Here is a 14,493-nt window from a genome sequence, read left to right as displayed (position 1 = left end):
AAGAGATTTGTGAAAAGGAATGTAATGTACCCATTTTGGAACTTTGTGTGCAGTGCAGTAGCAAATAACACAGATCCAAACTGTGCTTAGTGATTTTCTTTCCTTCATGCTGCTGTTTTAGCTGTTTCTTCATCCTCTACCTGTGCCTTGTCTCCTGCTAATGATTCTGCAGACCCTCGAGTGAGACAAAATTCCAAACAGCGGGAGGAGGAGCTGGAGCTGATAGAGCAGCTACGCAAGGTCAGTGCTGCCAGCAGCCAGAACGTGAACATAGCAGGAAATGCGCTTTGTGACCCTCTAAATCTCCTTTGTCTTATGGACAAGTTTCACTGAACCGATAAGGGGCACAGTTGACCAAAATTAAATGGTGTGGTACAGTCTCTGCACTTCTTTCAGTTGGGTGCAGTAGTGTTCACTTGGTTGTTTGTGGTAGGTAAAGTCAGCTTCAAATTCTATGTAATAAACTATGTTAAGTCCTGCTCTTAAATGTCCAGTGAACTCTGCTTTTTTATGTGTGCTTCCTTTCTTCCTTATCAGCTTTCACACTTGTAAGGAGCTCCCTGGAAAGTTGCCTTTACAGTCTCCTTTTAATGTCTTTTTTAAAATTCTTTTTTGCTATAAAGCTGACAGATAAGCAGATGGAGTGCAGAGACTGCTGCCAGTCATGCTGCCATCATGATTTCTTCGTGTGCTCTAGATCTGTTCTATTGATTCTTGCCTTATCCTTAGTTAAGTGCAGAACACTTGAGCCACAAATGTTTCTAATATTTATGCTTTTTGTCTGCCATGGGGCACCACACTTCTGGTTTGTGCCCAGGTACAATAAACAAGAATATTGGAAATGCCTCATGGCATTAAGGTACTGCTCTGCTTTGCCCCAGACTTGTTTCTGCAGAGTATGAAGGGATTTCTTGAGGTGCTGTAATTAAGTTTTCCCAATAAATAAGAATATACTTACTAAAGGTAATCTTAAAAGCCATAAGCATCCCAGATAGAGAAAATTCCCTCACTTAAGGGGGAAGTTTTGAAGTAAGGACAGTCTCCTTTCTCTAAAGGAGAAAGCTAACTACCTTAGATAAAACTTGTTTGCAGAGGGTGTTTGCAGACCCTCTCTTATGTTATCTCAGATTGCTTTCTGTGTAGTCTGTCTCTTGTTCTGCTCTCCAGGTAAGCTTAATTTTTTTTTTTTAATACTTAAATTTAGATACAGTATTACAACTCGGTGGCATTCACACAGCATTTTAAATGAGTTGGAAAGCCCGAATTGAATTTTTATTTGTTCTCTTAAAAAAATTCTAACTACCTTCTTTTTAAAGGACTGGTTATATCAAATAGTTCCAGTTTTATTTTAAAGGCAAAAATATTGTCTTGACTTTTGTTAATTGTGTTGTCCTCCAACCCACAAAGACAATTATTTTCCCTTCTCTTGGCAGAACTATTCTCTGAGAATATGCATGGTTAAGAATACTGTTCCTAGAGCCTGATTTCCATTATTTTTGAATAATGGTTGTATTAGTCCACTGTGCTGTACAATGAAAGCTGTTCTTCGTTGAACTTAATTGCTCCCAGACTGTGGCCAGCCCTGGCCACAGTAATGCACAGGGCTTTCCTTGGGGTTATTCAGCAAGCTGGTTGGAAATGCCACGAGGACGGGCAGAGTTGTAATGCAGGAACTCTGCCTTGTACGAACTTGAGCAGGAGGAACGCAGCTCTCAGCTCCCCTGTGTGTCCCTGTTGGTTTCCCACAGAACATCGAGTCGCGGTTGAAGGTGTCACTGCCCAGCGACCTCGGGGCGGCTCTCACGGACGGCGTCGTCCTGTGCCACTTGGCCAACCACGTGCGGCCCCGCTCTGTCCCCAGCATCCACGTGCCCTCACCTGCTGTTGTAAGTGTGCAGCAGTGACGCTACTTTATAGCTGTCCGAAGTCCTGTAATCCAGACAGACACTAAAATCAGCATTCTCCTCAGTGAATGTACATGGCAAAAAATAACAGTCTGTACTGTTTAAAAAAGGTCGGTAGTGCCACTAAATTAAATTCTGTTTGGGTTTGTTTCATTTAAAGGAAGTCCTTTCTAACAGCTTGTAAGCAAATGTTAACATTTTCATGTGCTCTCTGAGCACATTAACTTCAAAACTAGTGAAATATGAGACAGTTCAGCATGAAAACTAAAATAGGATATTTTAAAATATCAAAATGACTGAGAAGATCAGGAAAACATAGTAGGGAATTACAACAAGTAGAATTCCACTACACAAGACAGTGAAAGCAGGCAGAGACCAAGTTGAATCCTGTGTTCAGAGCACTACAAATTCATCTGCTTAGGAATTTTAGCAGAACACATTCAAGATACTTGGAGAACAGCATCTCCTGGAACAAAATGAATCCTGTCATACCTTTATGATAACAGGAAAAAAGGCTGGCTGTGTCAGGGGGCCTGTGAGAGCAGGGAAGTACTGCAGTCTATTTTGTAAGGAAACTCAGAATTAGAGAAAGGTCAAAATCCGTGAGATCTCCACTTTGTGTTTGTGGAAGTCAGAAAGTTCAGTGAAAATATTTAGGATCAGCTACTCGAAAGTAATATGGACAGGCAGATTGCTTGTTCTGTGCCTTTAAATTGTATGAATAAGTAAAAAAACAGAGATTGTTCCTTGGGGAAGAAGTTGAAACATGCATGTAGTCTTCACTTATCCTTCTTTTGGAGCGAGTCTTGATGTTGACTGGAATCTGAACTGGCACTTGCAGGGCTGCCGAGTGTGTCATTGTGGTTGTGTTCCTGGGACTCGATGTGACCAGGCAGATGGCCTCGTTATTTTGAGAACAACTGAGCTGGATACACCAACATTTTAGGCAGATTATGGGATCATTCCAAGCAAAGGCAGGGAGCCCCTGCTCAGGAGACTTGTATCAGTGAGATTTTTTTCAATGGCCTGGTTTGATGTGCAGCTGAATGTTCTGTGTTAGGAATTAAATTGTGGCTTTGTCATGTGAATCCCAAGGAAGAGGCAGCCTGGAGTCGCGTGGCTCCAGGAGCAGAAGAGGCATCACATCACGCCCCAGGGACAGTGTGATCTTTGTACTCCCTTGGTCCTTTGGGAGAAAGAAGCCAGTGCTGGCCTTTAACCTGCTTCCTTGGTGGGGAAACACAGCACATGAAGGGGTCAGAAGAAGCCTCATCACTTCCAGAAGTGTTGAACACCTGGAGGCTGCTGCCTGCTGCTCCAAAGCATGTTCATAGGAGCAGGGAACTTGGGTCTCTTGAACCAGAAGAGAATAAGCTTTGAGAGCAGGAACAAGACAGAGCCTGTGCTGTGGTATGTCTGAAGAGGTGTGAAAACTGACTGCAGAAAAAACCTCAGTTGAAAAAATGCCAGTGAGTGCAATTCAGACAGCTCCATTAAACACATCTACAAAAGGCTGACAAGCAGCAAGCTTCACTTCCAGTTTTCTGACATTATTTTTTTATTTCATCTAGCCTTTATTTTTTTACCTCTTTGTTAATTGAAGTATGGTTTGATATTTATATAGTTTTGCATTATAGTAATCCAGAACAGACTCTAGATTGCTTTATGTCATGAAATTGCTCTGAAATCACAGCATGGAAGCCATGCATTTCATCAAAAGACATTTTTAAAATGATTATACTATAGTCACTAAAAGTGTTAGCCAGTTTTTTATATAACACTGTGTATATAAATATCACAGGGCTCAGAACTGTCTTTTTAAATCATCCAGCATTCATAACTTAGCTTTTCATAAAACAGCTTTGAAAACTGGGATGGTTTTCTAAGAAAAGCAAACTTCAGCGGAGTCTGCTTTGAATTAGATGAGCTTATGTCAGCGCAGTGTTTTTGGCAAAGAGATTTATTAAGAGTTTTATTTAAATAAAATTTAAAATCTTTTAAAACCTTGCCAGTTAAGAACACTGTATGCCTTTGCTTCTTTGCAGCCTAAACTTACAATGGCAAAATGCAGACGAAACGTGGAGAATTTCTTGGAAGCTTGCAGAAGGATTGGAGTGCCTCAGGTATGTATTTCTGATGACCTGATATAATGTTTCAGATACAGTTTTGCCTGGTGCTTCAGAAAATAAAACATTCTTTGGAATATTGGATTAAAACAAAATGATTAAAAGTTTAGAAGGTTCAGGTACAAGCTGTCCTGCAGTATAGATCAGACTTGCCTTGCGTGGTCTTCCAGAGCAAAATGAAGCCAGGTACAGTTCATCAGAGTGTAGTATATAGATTTTATATTTTTAGTACAGATTCACTTAAATACTGTACATCAAATTCATAATAGCTGATGGACTTTGAGTCTGCCTTTAGAACTGGTTCTATAAAACCAGTTACATTTTCTCAATATTAGGTATGTGACAGGTTAAAAGTGGGATAAAATCTGGATGATGGTTTGCATGTGGGGTTTTTTTTATCCCAAAGCTTTTCATGTTCCTTCCCAATAATTCTCTTATACGAATGTCTTTACTGTCTTACCAACAAGTCACAGAATTATTGGCCTTTCTCTGATGGTAGCTATCTTTGCATAGTTCCTACTTCTTTTGTTACGTACCAATGGTAGAAGTCTGTCTTCCTTGTCCTCTTTTGAAACTTGTAAGATCTAAGAGGTGGACGCATAATAAATAGTCCATCTTATCCTGTTGGTCCCAGTTATCCTGTTTTATGCTGTCCTATCCTTTGCACTTTGTCTTATTCAGCAGCTCTCTTAGTACCAATAGTTTCAATATATTATATTTTTCCTCATTTCCCTTCCAGTGCACTAACTGATTTGGGTTTTTACATTGCTGAGCATTGGTGTTTTTGTTGTAGGTGCTGGTTTCTTTTGTATTCTGAAAGGGAGAAGTAGACCCCATGATTCATTTTCCAGCTACATCTAAAGGCAGTTCTCGAGTCAGTCATGCTGGATTTTCTGGTGTTTTCAGATCACTTGGAGACATTTGAGCCACTGGGATTTTAGGATGACTTATTTATTGAGCTGCCTGGCAGTTTCACATGGCTCAGTGGTGAATCTTGTTGGAAAGGGCTAGGGAGTTGTAAGTGATTGTTAATGCTGGGAGATCCTGCACTGCTTTGGTCCCCTAAAAACCTTTGGACTTTCAATCCCAGCAGAACTGCACAATATAAATTCATCTGGAGCATTATACAATTCCATCCCAGCTTCCCTATTTATAGCTCCCTCAAGTATGAAGATACAATTTTTATGGGATTGCAGTACAAAGATGATCATTGGAATGACCCACAATCAAAACCAAACAAACAAAAAGGCCAATCAAGAAAAGGTCCCCTGTAAACCCAGGCTTCTCCATCTGCTACCCCTGCTGTGTAGGGCCCTCCTGTTTTTCTCATATATCTTGTTTTAATGTGAAAGAGTTCAAGGAGGTTCTCTCTGGGAAAACTTAGTAGAATACCCCCCCTGAACTCCAAAGCTGCTCTCACATGTCTGCATTACATCTCTACTGAGATGTGAACATAAGATACCTGTATGTAAGAATGGCATGGCAGCCTGGTATGTTTTTCTTGAAAAGTTGCCTGCGGGTTTTTAATTTCATTTCCATTCTAATTACAAAAATAATAGGCTTTCTGAAAGCATGGATCCATGTAGGGGTCCATGGAGAAGGCTAAGGGGAAAGCTACTTTCAGAAAAGGCTAATTACAGGCACCACAGCAGAGCAGCAATTTCTGTAGGACTTTGGTCGTTTTAAAGCCCTTGGATCAAAGGAAACCCTCAGCTGAACAGGTTGATCCGTGCATCTAGATTTCACTGATTATTAGCAGTTACCTGTGGGAAAGGAAGACAAGAGACACACAATGGGAATAGTTACAGAACTCTTAAACTCTAATTAGTAATAGATATTTCTGTAGGATGCTGCATTCAAGCATCAGTTACACATAAATAATTCCTTGTCCTGCTGTTTTCATTAAGTTACATGTGGAGGCTGAACTTTGCTGAGTACTCAATGCCAGCAGCGTCTCAGATACCTGTAACCTCTTCACTTCTGGAGAAAAATGAGTTTCACTAAGGCGTGTGTAAACTGCTGTTTTTAACAACAAGGAATAATTACATGTTGGAGCTGGAGAGGTGACAGGCACCTCACTGAACACTAAATACTGACATTGAGTTCTTTGCAATGGGAGTCTTGCAGATTTCTATGTGAGAATTAACCAGCTGTGATGTGCTTCTCAAATGTGTAGGTTGTATCTGAGATGTCTGATAACTGCTTCATGGATGTTGCTATGGCTAACTGACTGACCTTTTTTTTCTGTCTGTTTTCCCTTCCTGCTCACACACTCTGGACAGGACAATCTTTGTTCCCCTTCTGACATTCTCCAGCTAAACCTCAGCGTTAAAAGAACGGTTGAGACTCTTCTTTCCCTGGGGACAGATTCAGAAGAATCCAGTCTTGTGTCCCTTTCCATTCAGCTCTGGGGCTTTGTGGTGTTTTACTGTACTCTAATGCTAACGCTCTGTATGTTCTATCGCTGGGTCTTTTTTCTCTAGTGAAGGATAGTGGTGCTGCTTCCTCCCTCCATCACTCCAGTGCTTGGGAACAGATTCTGGGCTTTGCCAAGACTGTGTGTATGAAATGCTTTGTTTCCCACGGATGGGACAGAGGTGACAAGTACAGTGTACAAACACGTTGGTGCACCCACACCACCATCCATGACCCAATTCCCATTTGTATTTGCTGTGTCACGTTGAGCAGATTAAATGCTTTCCAAGGGAGGAGGTGCTGTCCCTGGGCTCCAGCGAGGGCTGAGGTCAGGACATGTGGTGCATGCTGTAGTCTGCTGACCAGTGGTGTAGTGAAAACTGCAGTGTCAGTTCGTGCCTCTGTTCCTCCATCTGTATAATGGGAAATGCAACTATTTTGGTAAATTGCTTGAGGATTATCTGATGAAAAAATGTTAAACAATGTGAAGTATTTTTTTCAATGTCAATGTTCTTGATGTGATCTCACAGTCTTAGGAGACACGGTCTGGTGTCGTCCACAGAACTTCCTAACTGGTTTGGTTTTTGACCCCCAGTCCTTTATCCTGCTTCTAAGAGCATTTGATTTCTTAAATTCATAGACTCTGCTGTATTACTTTGAGTCAGGATTTTTAAAACAACTGTCAGTGAATCCTGAGCTACTTGAACTTTATAACAGTTCAAGCAGAAAAATTTCAGAGAAATTAAGCTCTTCAACAGCTTTAAGAGAAAAGTTTTCTAGCACAGAAAGAAAAATCTTTATGATCCTGTCAGATGCTACAGAATGTCATAGCATTTTCCTGTGATCTGGATAAGACTTACCAAAAACTTGTTGAATTGTCCCTTGATCTTGGGCACTCCAGCCCAAGCTTGTTCCATGCTTATTCCCTTCTTCCTCTTATCCTGTCATTTTCAGAAACACTTGTATCATGCAATTGCACAAACATAAGGCCCAGCTGCACAAGCACTCTTCACTGTTTTACAAAACTCAGGTAGTCTTCCATAAAGCTTCACAGCCTTTCCCTCCCCAGGGAAAGCATCCTGGTGCTTTAATGCTTTAATGTCTCAGGGACACCTCAGAACTTCAGGGCACTCCCCATGTGTGTAACAGACCGTGTCTCCTCAGAGTGGAGATCCATTCAGGGAGCTCTGCTCAGAGACCAGAGACAGGCAAGTGTTCAGGAAATGGCTGTTCCAAATGTGTCTTCAATAAATTTTGTTATATCTGCAACTGCAGTAGGTGGCTTGGAAGCCCAGTGCAAGTGGTGTTGGTATTCCAGCCATATCCTAGAACACCTCTGAAGCACAGTTTAAGGTGCACAGGAGTTCAGTTGCAAATGTGGTCACTACCAGTAAAAATGTTTATGTGTATATGGGTCTCACAAGCTCTTGTACCATGAAGTGAGTTTTTATCAAAGGAGCAAGTAAGAGCTGCTGCCTTCTGTCCAAGTCACACAAAGTGTTCTGTCCAAGCCAAACATCACTGAGTAAAGAAGGGACTTCTGACAGGGGGAGATAGCTTACTTAAAAGTAAAACAATTTTTGCACTGCTTACTGGTATGAACTAAAATGAACTCACTTCCTGTGTTTTTTAACTTCTAATGAACACTGTGATAAAAGCTGCAAGGGGTTTTACACTAACAGTGCCTTCCAGTTTTTAAATTTTGTTTGTCATTACTGTCTGTGGTATGGAGTCATTCCAAAGCTTTTCCCCCCTTATCTGTTTGCATACATAAGAAAAAGATAAGGCATATTTACTCAAGTTTACAAGTATTTTCTCAAAAAGCACACTTTTTTCAAAGTAATATACATTTGCTGGAAGAAAAATGAATTTTAGCCTGAGCATATGGCTTTCTATGAGAATTGCAGTTGGGGCTCACTTGTTTTCTCTCTGCTTGGAGCTTTGAGGGAAGAGTGTTGGCTGCCACTGTTTGTGCTGAAGGATTTCTTTAACCTCAAAAATCAGTAAAGACTCAAGGAGTGGAGAAATGCCAGTTGATGTGAAAATGACACATGAAAAATAGTCTCTGTAGCTCTATAGGAAGGACACACTTGGGTTGTTTTCTGCGGATACAGAGAACTGTTGGATGTGTATCCTGACTGTTGTGGAGTGAGGATGGCCAGGAGGTGCCAAGGACTTCTGTAGGATGAGGCTTTAAATACATCTTAGACTGAGAATAGCACAACTATTAATAAACACTTTGAAACCTCTTTTTGCATGTTGTGTATTACTGTTACTCCTCAGGATGATTTTGGGGGCCACCCACTAAGCGGGGGCACTTTGGGGAGGTGAATGAGTGGTAGTGACTGCTCCCCAGAAGGGTTTCCCTCATGGCTGTAGCTGAACAGGCTCATCCCAGGAGGACTCTCCAAAAGGTGTGATTTGGGAAGGAAGCTGTGGTTGTAGCACATTGGTCATATTGAAGCAACCCCCTCCTCAAGTTCATCTACTTCGGTTATTTCATAAACTGCTGCCATCTCAGTGTGGGCAGAGATGGAGGACAATTTGCTATTCCCCTTTTCTCCCACAATCCTTTTTCAAATTCTTATTTATACAGTTTTCTATTAAAAGAACACAAGAGATTAGCCCAAGGCTATCTTTCTTGAGTAGTCAAGGTCATGGTTCCTTTGTCACAAGCAGAAATCTCATGTCCTACCCCTATGTTTGTGTGCTGCCTGTCCATAACATTTCATATTTCAGTCACCTTTTGCTTAATTTTTTTTTTCTTCTTTTCAGTTGAGTGGTTTTCATCCATTTTGTTTTTGTCTTTGTTTTGTTCCCCATTCAGGAGCAATTATGTTTGCCTCTGCATATTTTAGAAGAGAAGGGTTTGACACAGGTAGCTGTGACTGTCCAGGCGCTCCTGGAGCTGGCACCCCCAAAGCAGCAGCCACTTCACCACTTGTCTGCTGTGTAAAGACCTCCGGGACCTTTTGGGTTACCTTGGCTAAGCAGAAGGACCTGAAGACTTTACTGCCCATGCAGTGCATCCAAACACACAGAGCTCTGTTCTAAGGAAATGAGTTTCCATGATTCCTGACAGGAATGTTTTACTTCATTTCTCCATTTTTTTTGGAGATCACAACAGTTTCCAGAAACATTTTTATTACCAATATTTTTGCCCCTTATTTAAAAAAATGAGAGTTCATTGGGAGGAGGACAGGGAATGCTAGTGGCTGGCTGTTGGAGCCAGCTGTAGAAATGGACTTTGCAGGATGAAGAAATGGGTTTAGAGTCTGGAAAGCAATTCCTAGGGGAATTTGTAAAAAAAAAAAAGAAGGGTGTTGCTGCAGTGGGCACACAGGGAATTAAATTTCTTTCCTTACCCACAGGGTGCAAAGAAACGGAGTTTCTTTGCCTCCAAAGAATGGCGATTTCTATTATAATATTTTTTAAGTTGCATCACACAATCTTAACCTGCAGTGTTTGATAACAGGGTTGAACCTCACACAGCTGTCACTTGCCTTGGCAGGTCCTCATTACTAAAAGTCAAAGAAAAAAAACACTTTTCCCTATGGAAAAATGACTGCATGTTTTCTCTGCCAGAAACACCTTAGTAAAAGATACTAAGTCAGATCTGTTCAAGTGGGATTAATCCCATCAGCATTCTTGCTGTGTTCACTTTCTGTTTGGGTTTTAACATGTCTTTATCTGAACACTTTTCCAACAGCAGTGGAGGGAGATTGCCCCTGTCCTTACATCCCCTTCTGGTGGTTTTGTGGGATCACCAGAATCCCTGCATTTCCCTGCAGTGGGAACAGTGCCAGCCTGCCCTGCTGGTCATTAGAAGCCCTACCGGCTAACAGATTTATGAGGGGCTGAACATCCCCTGCAGGCACAGAATGGATCATGTTAAAAGCACAGTTCTCAAGTTCCCCAGGTGGGCTGGGTGTTGTCAGAGCAGCATCTGTGCTAAGGCAGCTCTGAAGGGTTAGACAAGGCTTTCAATAATGTCCTTTATTAGTTGGAGTTTGTGTAAAGAGATATGCTGGTTTTACAGAACTGCTATCACTTCATTCCTCTTTCCTTAACATAATAATGGAATTTCGCTGTACAGAAGTGGGAGAGGCAGCTGACAAGTTCTGCATTTTCCTGGAAAGCTGATGTGCAAAATAAAGACAGGTCTATATGCTCTGGTCCTAGTGACAAGGCCAAGCTTGCTACTGGATCAATTAACAATTCTTTTTTCCCCCCCCCACAAAAAGGCCTCACAAAATCCAGTTTCCACCCATGCAGTTCCTTTGTCAGGTTTTGCCCAATTCAAAGCATCCCTGAACATTATGCTACTAATACATGGTACATGTTCTGAAAGCAACTCCAGGCATCAGCCATATTCTGTCTGGGATATATTTGAAGCAAAATACACTGAGAGGATTTTATGCAGATAAAGGAAGAAGAAATGGGAACAAATTAGCTAAAAGTCATTTTTGCAGAAGTAAAACCTGCTGTGGGAGCTGCCAAGGACTGGTTTTAGCTGCATTTTTCCCCTTTTGATTTTCAGTTTTGTTTCCATTTTGTTGTGCTTCATGTATTTCTTTCAAGGCCTATTGTGGTGATTGTTGAATCCCCTATTTCTCATAATTATTCCAGTTGCTTCTTCTTGGCATTGGTTGGTCACATTTAAAGTGAAGAACACCTGGGAGGTGTTTAAGAGTGCCCAGCTGCAAAGAGAAACCTCCTCATGCTGGGCAAATGCAGTGCCCTGAGCCCTGCAGGGAATGGAAGTGCCAGGAACTCACAGTACCCACAGGAAGAGCAGCTCCACACAGGCATTCTTGCCCCCTTAAGTAGTTTTTGTATTTCACTTGATGCCATTGGTGAGAAGCATTGTTCATTCCCACAGGGTTACACAGAGGTGTCTGAAGTGTCTGCTGCAGTTTGCTGGGGGGAAGATGCTGCCACTCACAGGCAACACCACAGACACAGACAGAGTGTTCCTGATGTGTTTGTCTCTGCACGTAATTTGAGAGAGAGGGAGGCACTGACTTCATCTTGGTTTCCAACATTAAGTCACCTGTTGTTACAGGGACAGTTGCATTTACCAGTACACCCATCATGGGCTATTTAAATACCCCTGTTTGAAGAAAACCATTCCCTTCATGGATTTGCAAGGGTGTGGTGATTGCTCCAGCACTGAAAGAAAATGAAACTTAACAGTATTCAGGTTGGTGGAAATTTTGTCATTTAAATATAGTAGTTTTTAATGGGGTGGGGGCTTGAGTCTGGCCTGTAAGAAGGAGCCATTTCCTGTTGGCCTGTGTGGCTCACAGCCTGAGTGGCTCATGGCCACCTGTGGCTGGAGGCCAGGCAGGCAGAAGGTCCCTGGCACCGGGTACTTTGTTGTGAGCAACATTCGCTCTGGAGTTTCAGCGTAGGTAATTGTGTTAGTTTGACATTTGTAATCTTATGTTTTTAGGCTGGCAAGCACTAAATCTTGTCCAGATGCTTAGGACAAAAATTCAAACCTGAAGTTTCATCATGCAGTTTATTTAATGTGTTATACCAAACCCACTTCAGTTCTCTCTTGCAAAATGGGTTGGGATTTTTCAGTGTAGTTATGTGCAATTTTTTTGTATCCCATGAAAAGAGTATTTGAAAGAAAACATGTATAAAGTTCTATTCAGTTTGTTAAAGCAAAGAAGAGACTCTCTTTCCTCTTCGGGGCATTTGTGTTGGAGGATGTGGGAGGGATCCACTTCAGTGTTCTGTGCTGCTGGTGTTCCTGCATTGACTCCATGGTGTCACACTCCCTCCTCACACCTGGCGAGCCCTGAGCAGTGTCTGAGGCTCTGCAAGGTCACACACTCCAGGTGGAGCAGCCCAGGCACTCGGGAGCCCCTAATGGCACTGGGAGGCCAGGGCAGAGCAGCTGGGGGTTCCCCTTTGAAGGAGAGGCTTTTGTAAAGGCCCTGCCCCCTGCTTAAAATCCACCAGGGACAACTCTTCACAGCACCAGAGCACCTCTGTTGTTCTTGGTAGCAGCAGGATGGCAAATGGTATTCTTAACCCTTTATGACTATAAATGGTTCTTTGAAAAACTGTTTTAGAAACAGAGGACTTGAAAGGTGAATTTGGACATCAGAAAATTCTTTTGTATAGATATTGTGATGTTCTACAAAGTGATCTAATTTTGTTATTTCTGAAAACAGTGTAAACGTGTAAGTAATAGAGTAAAGGATTTTAAAGCTTCATCCCATGCTGTATGTCTGTAAATACATTCCATAATTTCTGTTACATATAAATGTGTCTGAATATTGTATATTTTAAATCGCCTGTATTCTGCCAGTAGTGTGAACTTCTAGCACATTGATAATATAAAAGAAAACCATGGGTATTTGAAATAAAGTTTTAAAACTTACATGAATTGCAGTATTTCTTTCTGCTGTTTTTCTGTTGCACCAACGAACATCACATCCTCTGTGTCAGGTGTTTGTTCCCCTTCTACATCATCCCAGTTCACATCTGATGGACCTGCTTTGATTTTCTACTTTTCATAGTTAACCAGGATAGGAAAATCACAGTATTTTTACACATATTTTGCAGCCACATCAGAAGCTTTTTTTTCGGTATTTTTGACCTTCCCAGAGACTGATTTTGTACAGAATCCTTTGCTCATCTCTCCACAGCCCCTTGTTTTTTCCTTCTCTACGTAAATTATACATTCTGGGTTTGGGGTTTCCTGCTGCCAGTCCTGTTGCTCCTTGTTCTCATCCTTTGCTTTTGGCCTGTCCTGGGTTTGAAGTGTAAAACCCCTTCCTCCTGACCCTGCAGCATTTGAAAGGTTTATTCTTAGCCAGAATATTTAGTCCTCTTTTCATCTCTCCTCATCACCACTTTTATTATTTTTTAAAATATAAAAATGCAAAGCCTAGAAATTGCCAGAGATCCACAAACCCTCCCTGCTTTTGTTACCCCTGTGATGCTCTTCCCTGCTCACCAGGCTGCTCCAGCATCCTTGTCTGACTTGGTTGCTCTGTCAGCCACTGGGGACAGCTCCACTCCTGCCTCTCTCAAGGCTGCCCAGCTCTCTTAAGGTATTTATTTCTCCCCCTTAATCTAAAGTTTCCTCCTAACCAGCTGCTTCCCAATCTCCAGCGTTTCTTCTGCATTTAATTCCCAGGAAAACCCTCTCCAAAGTGCATATGATTTCCCTGCAGAAAATTCCATGGATGTACATTTTGATCCCATCTCTCCACAGCTGGAAAAATGGAGCAGTACCAACTGTGGCACAGTTCCTCAGAAGCACTGGGTTTGGGACTCTGCTCCCAGCCCGGGATGTGCCAGCCTGTTTGCTTGGCAGCTGCACAGCTCAGACACCAACTCTGCTGCGGATTCCATGGAGTGAGGGGAGGCTCATACAGAGAGCAGCGCACTGAGATGAGCTGGTGCAGCCAAGGAGGCCGGGAGGAGCTGGATGGGTGCCACTGTGGCCACAGTCCCCAGCCCAGAGTGTGTGGCAGGTCACAGGGTTCAGTGAGGTTGCACACCTGTGCCCCTGTCACTGCCCTGCAGTGGCTTCATGTGGGAACCTGAGGTTCAGCACCCCAACTTCATGGGAAAACCGTGTTCCACTGCTGCCTCTGTTTCCAGAGCTACTTCATTTTCTGCTGAGAAGCAAGTGCAGCACAGCATCAGATTTCAGTTGTTTGGCTGCATTAATAAAGCGTGCCTGGAGTTTGATATAAACAGCAGAGATCTGCTGCCCTCCATGTCATCCTGCTTTTCCTTAGCTCAAAGCCTCTGGAGAGTTTTATGATCAACTTTATTCCTTCCACCCAAGCAGGTCACCTGTTCACACCCCCATCACATACAGGTCTGTGGTGAAATGTACTGAGTCAGCAGTACATGAAAAGAAAGAGTTATAATTAGGAACTTCAGTCCCAGGTTTGCACTGAGACACTTTCTGCAGTGGGGTGTAAGCACAGTCCTGGCTCTGTTCCTGCCAGCACCAAACTGGCACTGCATGGGGAGCATGGAAAGCAAGGACATTTGTTCAGTACCAATGCTGG

At 42.4% G+C, this 14,493-nt stretch overlaps 1 protein-coding gene across 8 annotated transcripts in view; it reads left to right on the top strand.

Annotated features, from left to right (window-relative positions):
* LRCH3 (leucine rich repeats and calponin homology domain containing 3) overlaps positions 1-12,842 on the top strand; it is a 61,455-nt gene extending 48,613 nt beyond the window's left edge. For 6 of the 8 annotated variants that reach the window (XM_053986126.1, XM_053986128.1, XM_053986122.1 and 3 more), the window contains 4 exons: positions 122-240; positions 1,749-1,886; positions 3,950-4,027; positions 6,313-8,694. In XM_053986126.1, coding sequence (XP_053842101.1) covers positions 122-240; positions 1,749-1,886; positions 3,950-4,027; positions 6,313-6,513 — 536 coding nt within the window. In that variant the 3' untranslated portion in view covers positions 6,514-8,694. Of the gene's footprint in view, positions 1-121; positions 241-1,748; positions 1,887-3,949; positions 4,028-6,312; positions 8,695-9,272 lie in introns of those variants that run through there. The other 2 variants (XM_053986125.1, XM_053986123.1) reach the window with 2 other exon arrangements.
* The last annotated feature ends 1,651 nt before the right edge of the window (positions 12,843-14,493 follow it).

The sequence above is a fragment of the Vidua macroura genome, chromosome 10, assembly GCF_024509145.1.
Source record: "Vidua macroura isolate BioBank_ID:100142 chromosome 10, ASM2450914v1, whole genome shotgun sequence".
NCBI lineage: Eukaryota > Metazoa > Chordata > Aves > Passeriformes > Viduidae > Vidua > Vidua macroura.
Note: the sequence above shows the minus strand (reverse complement) of the source record. Positions and strands in the feature narration are given on the sequence as shown.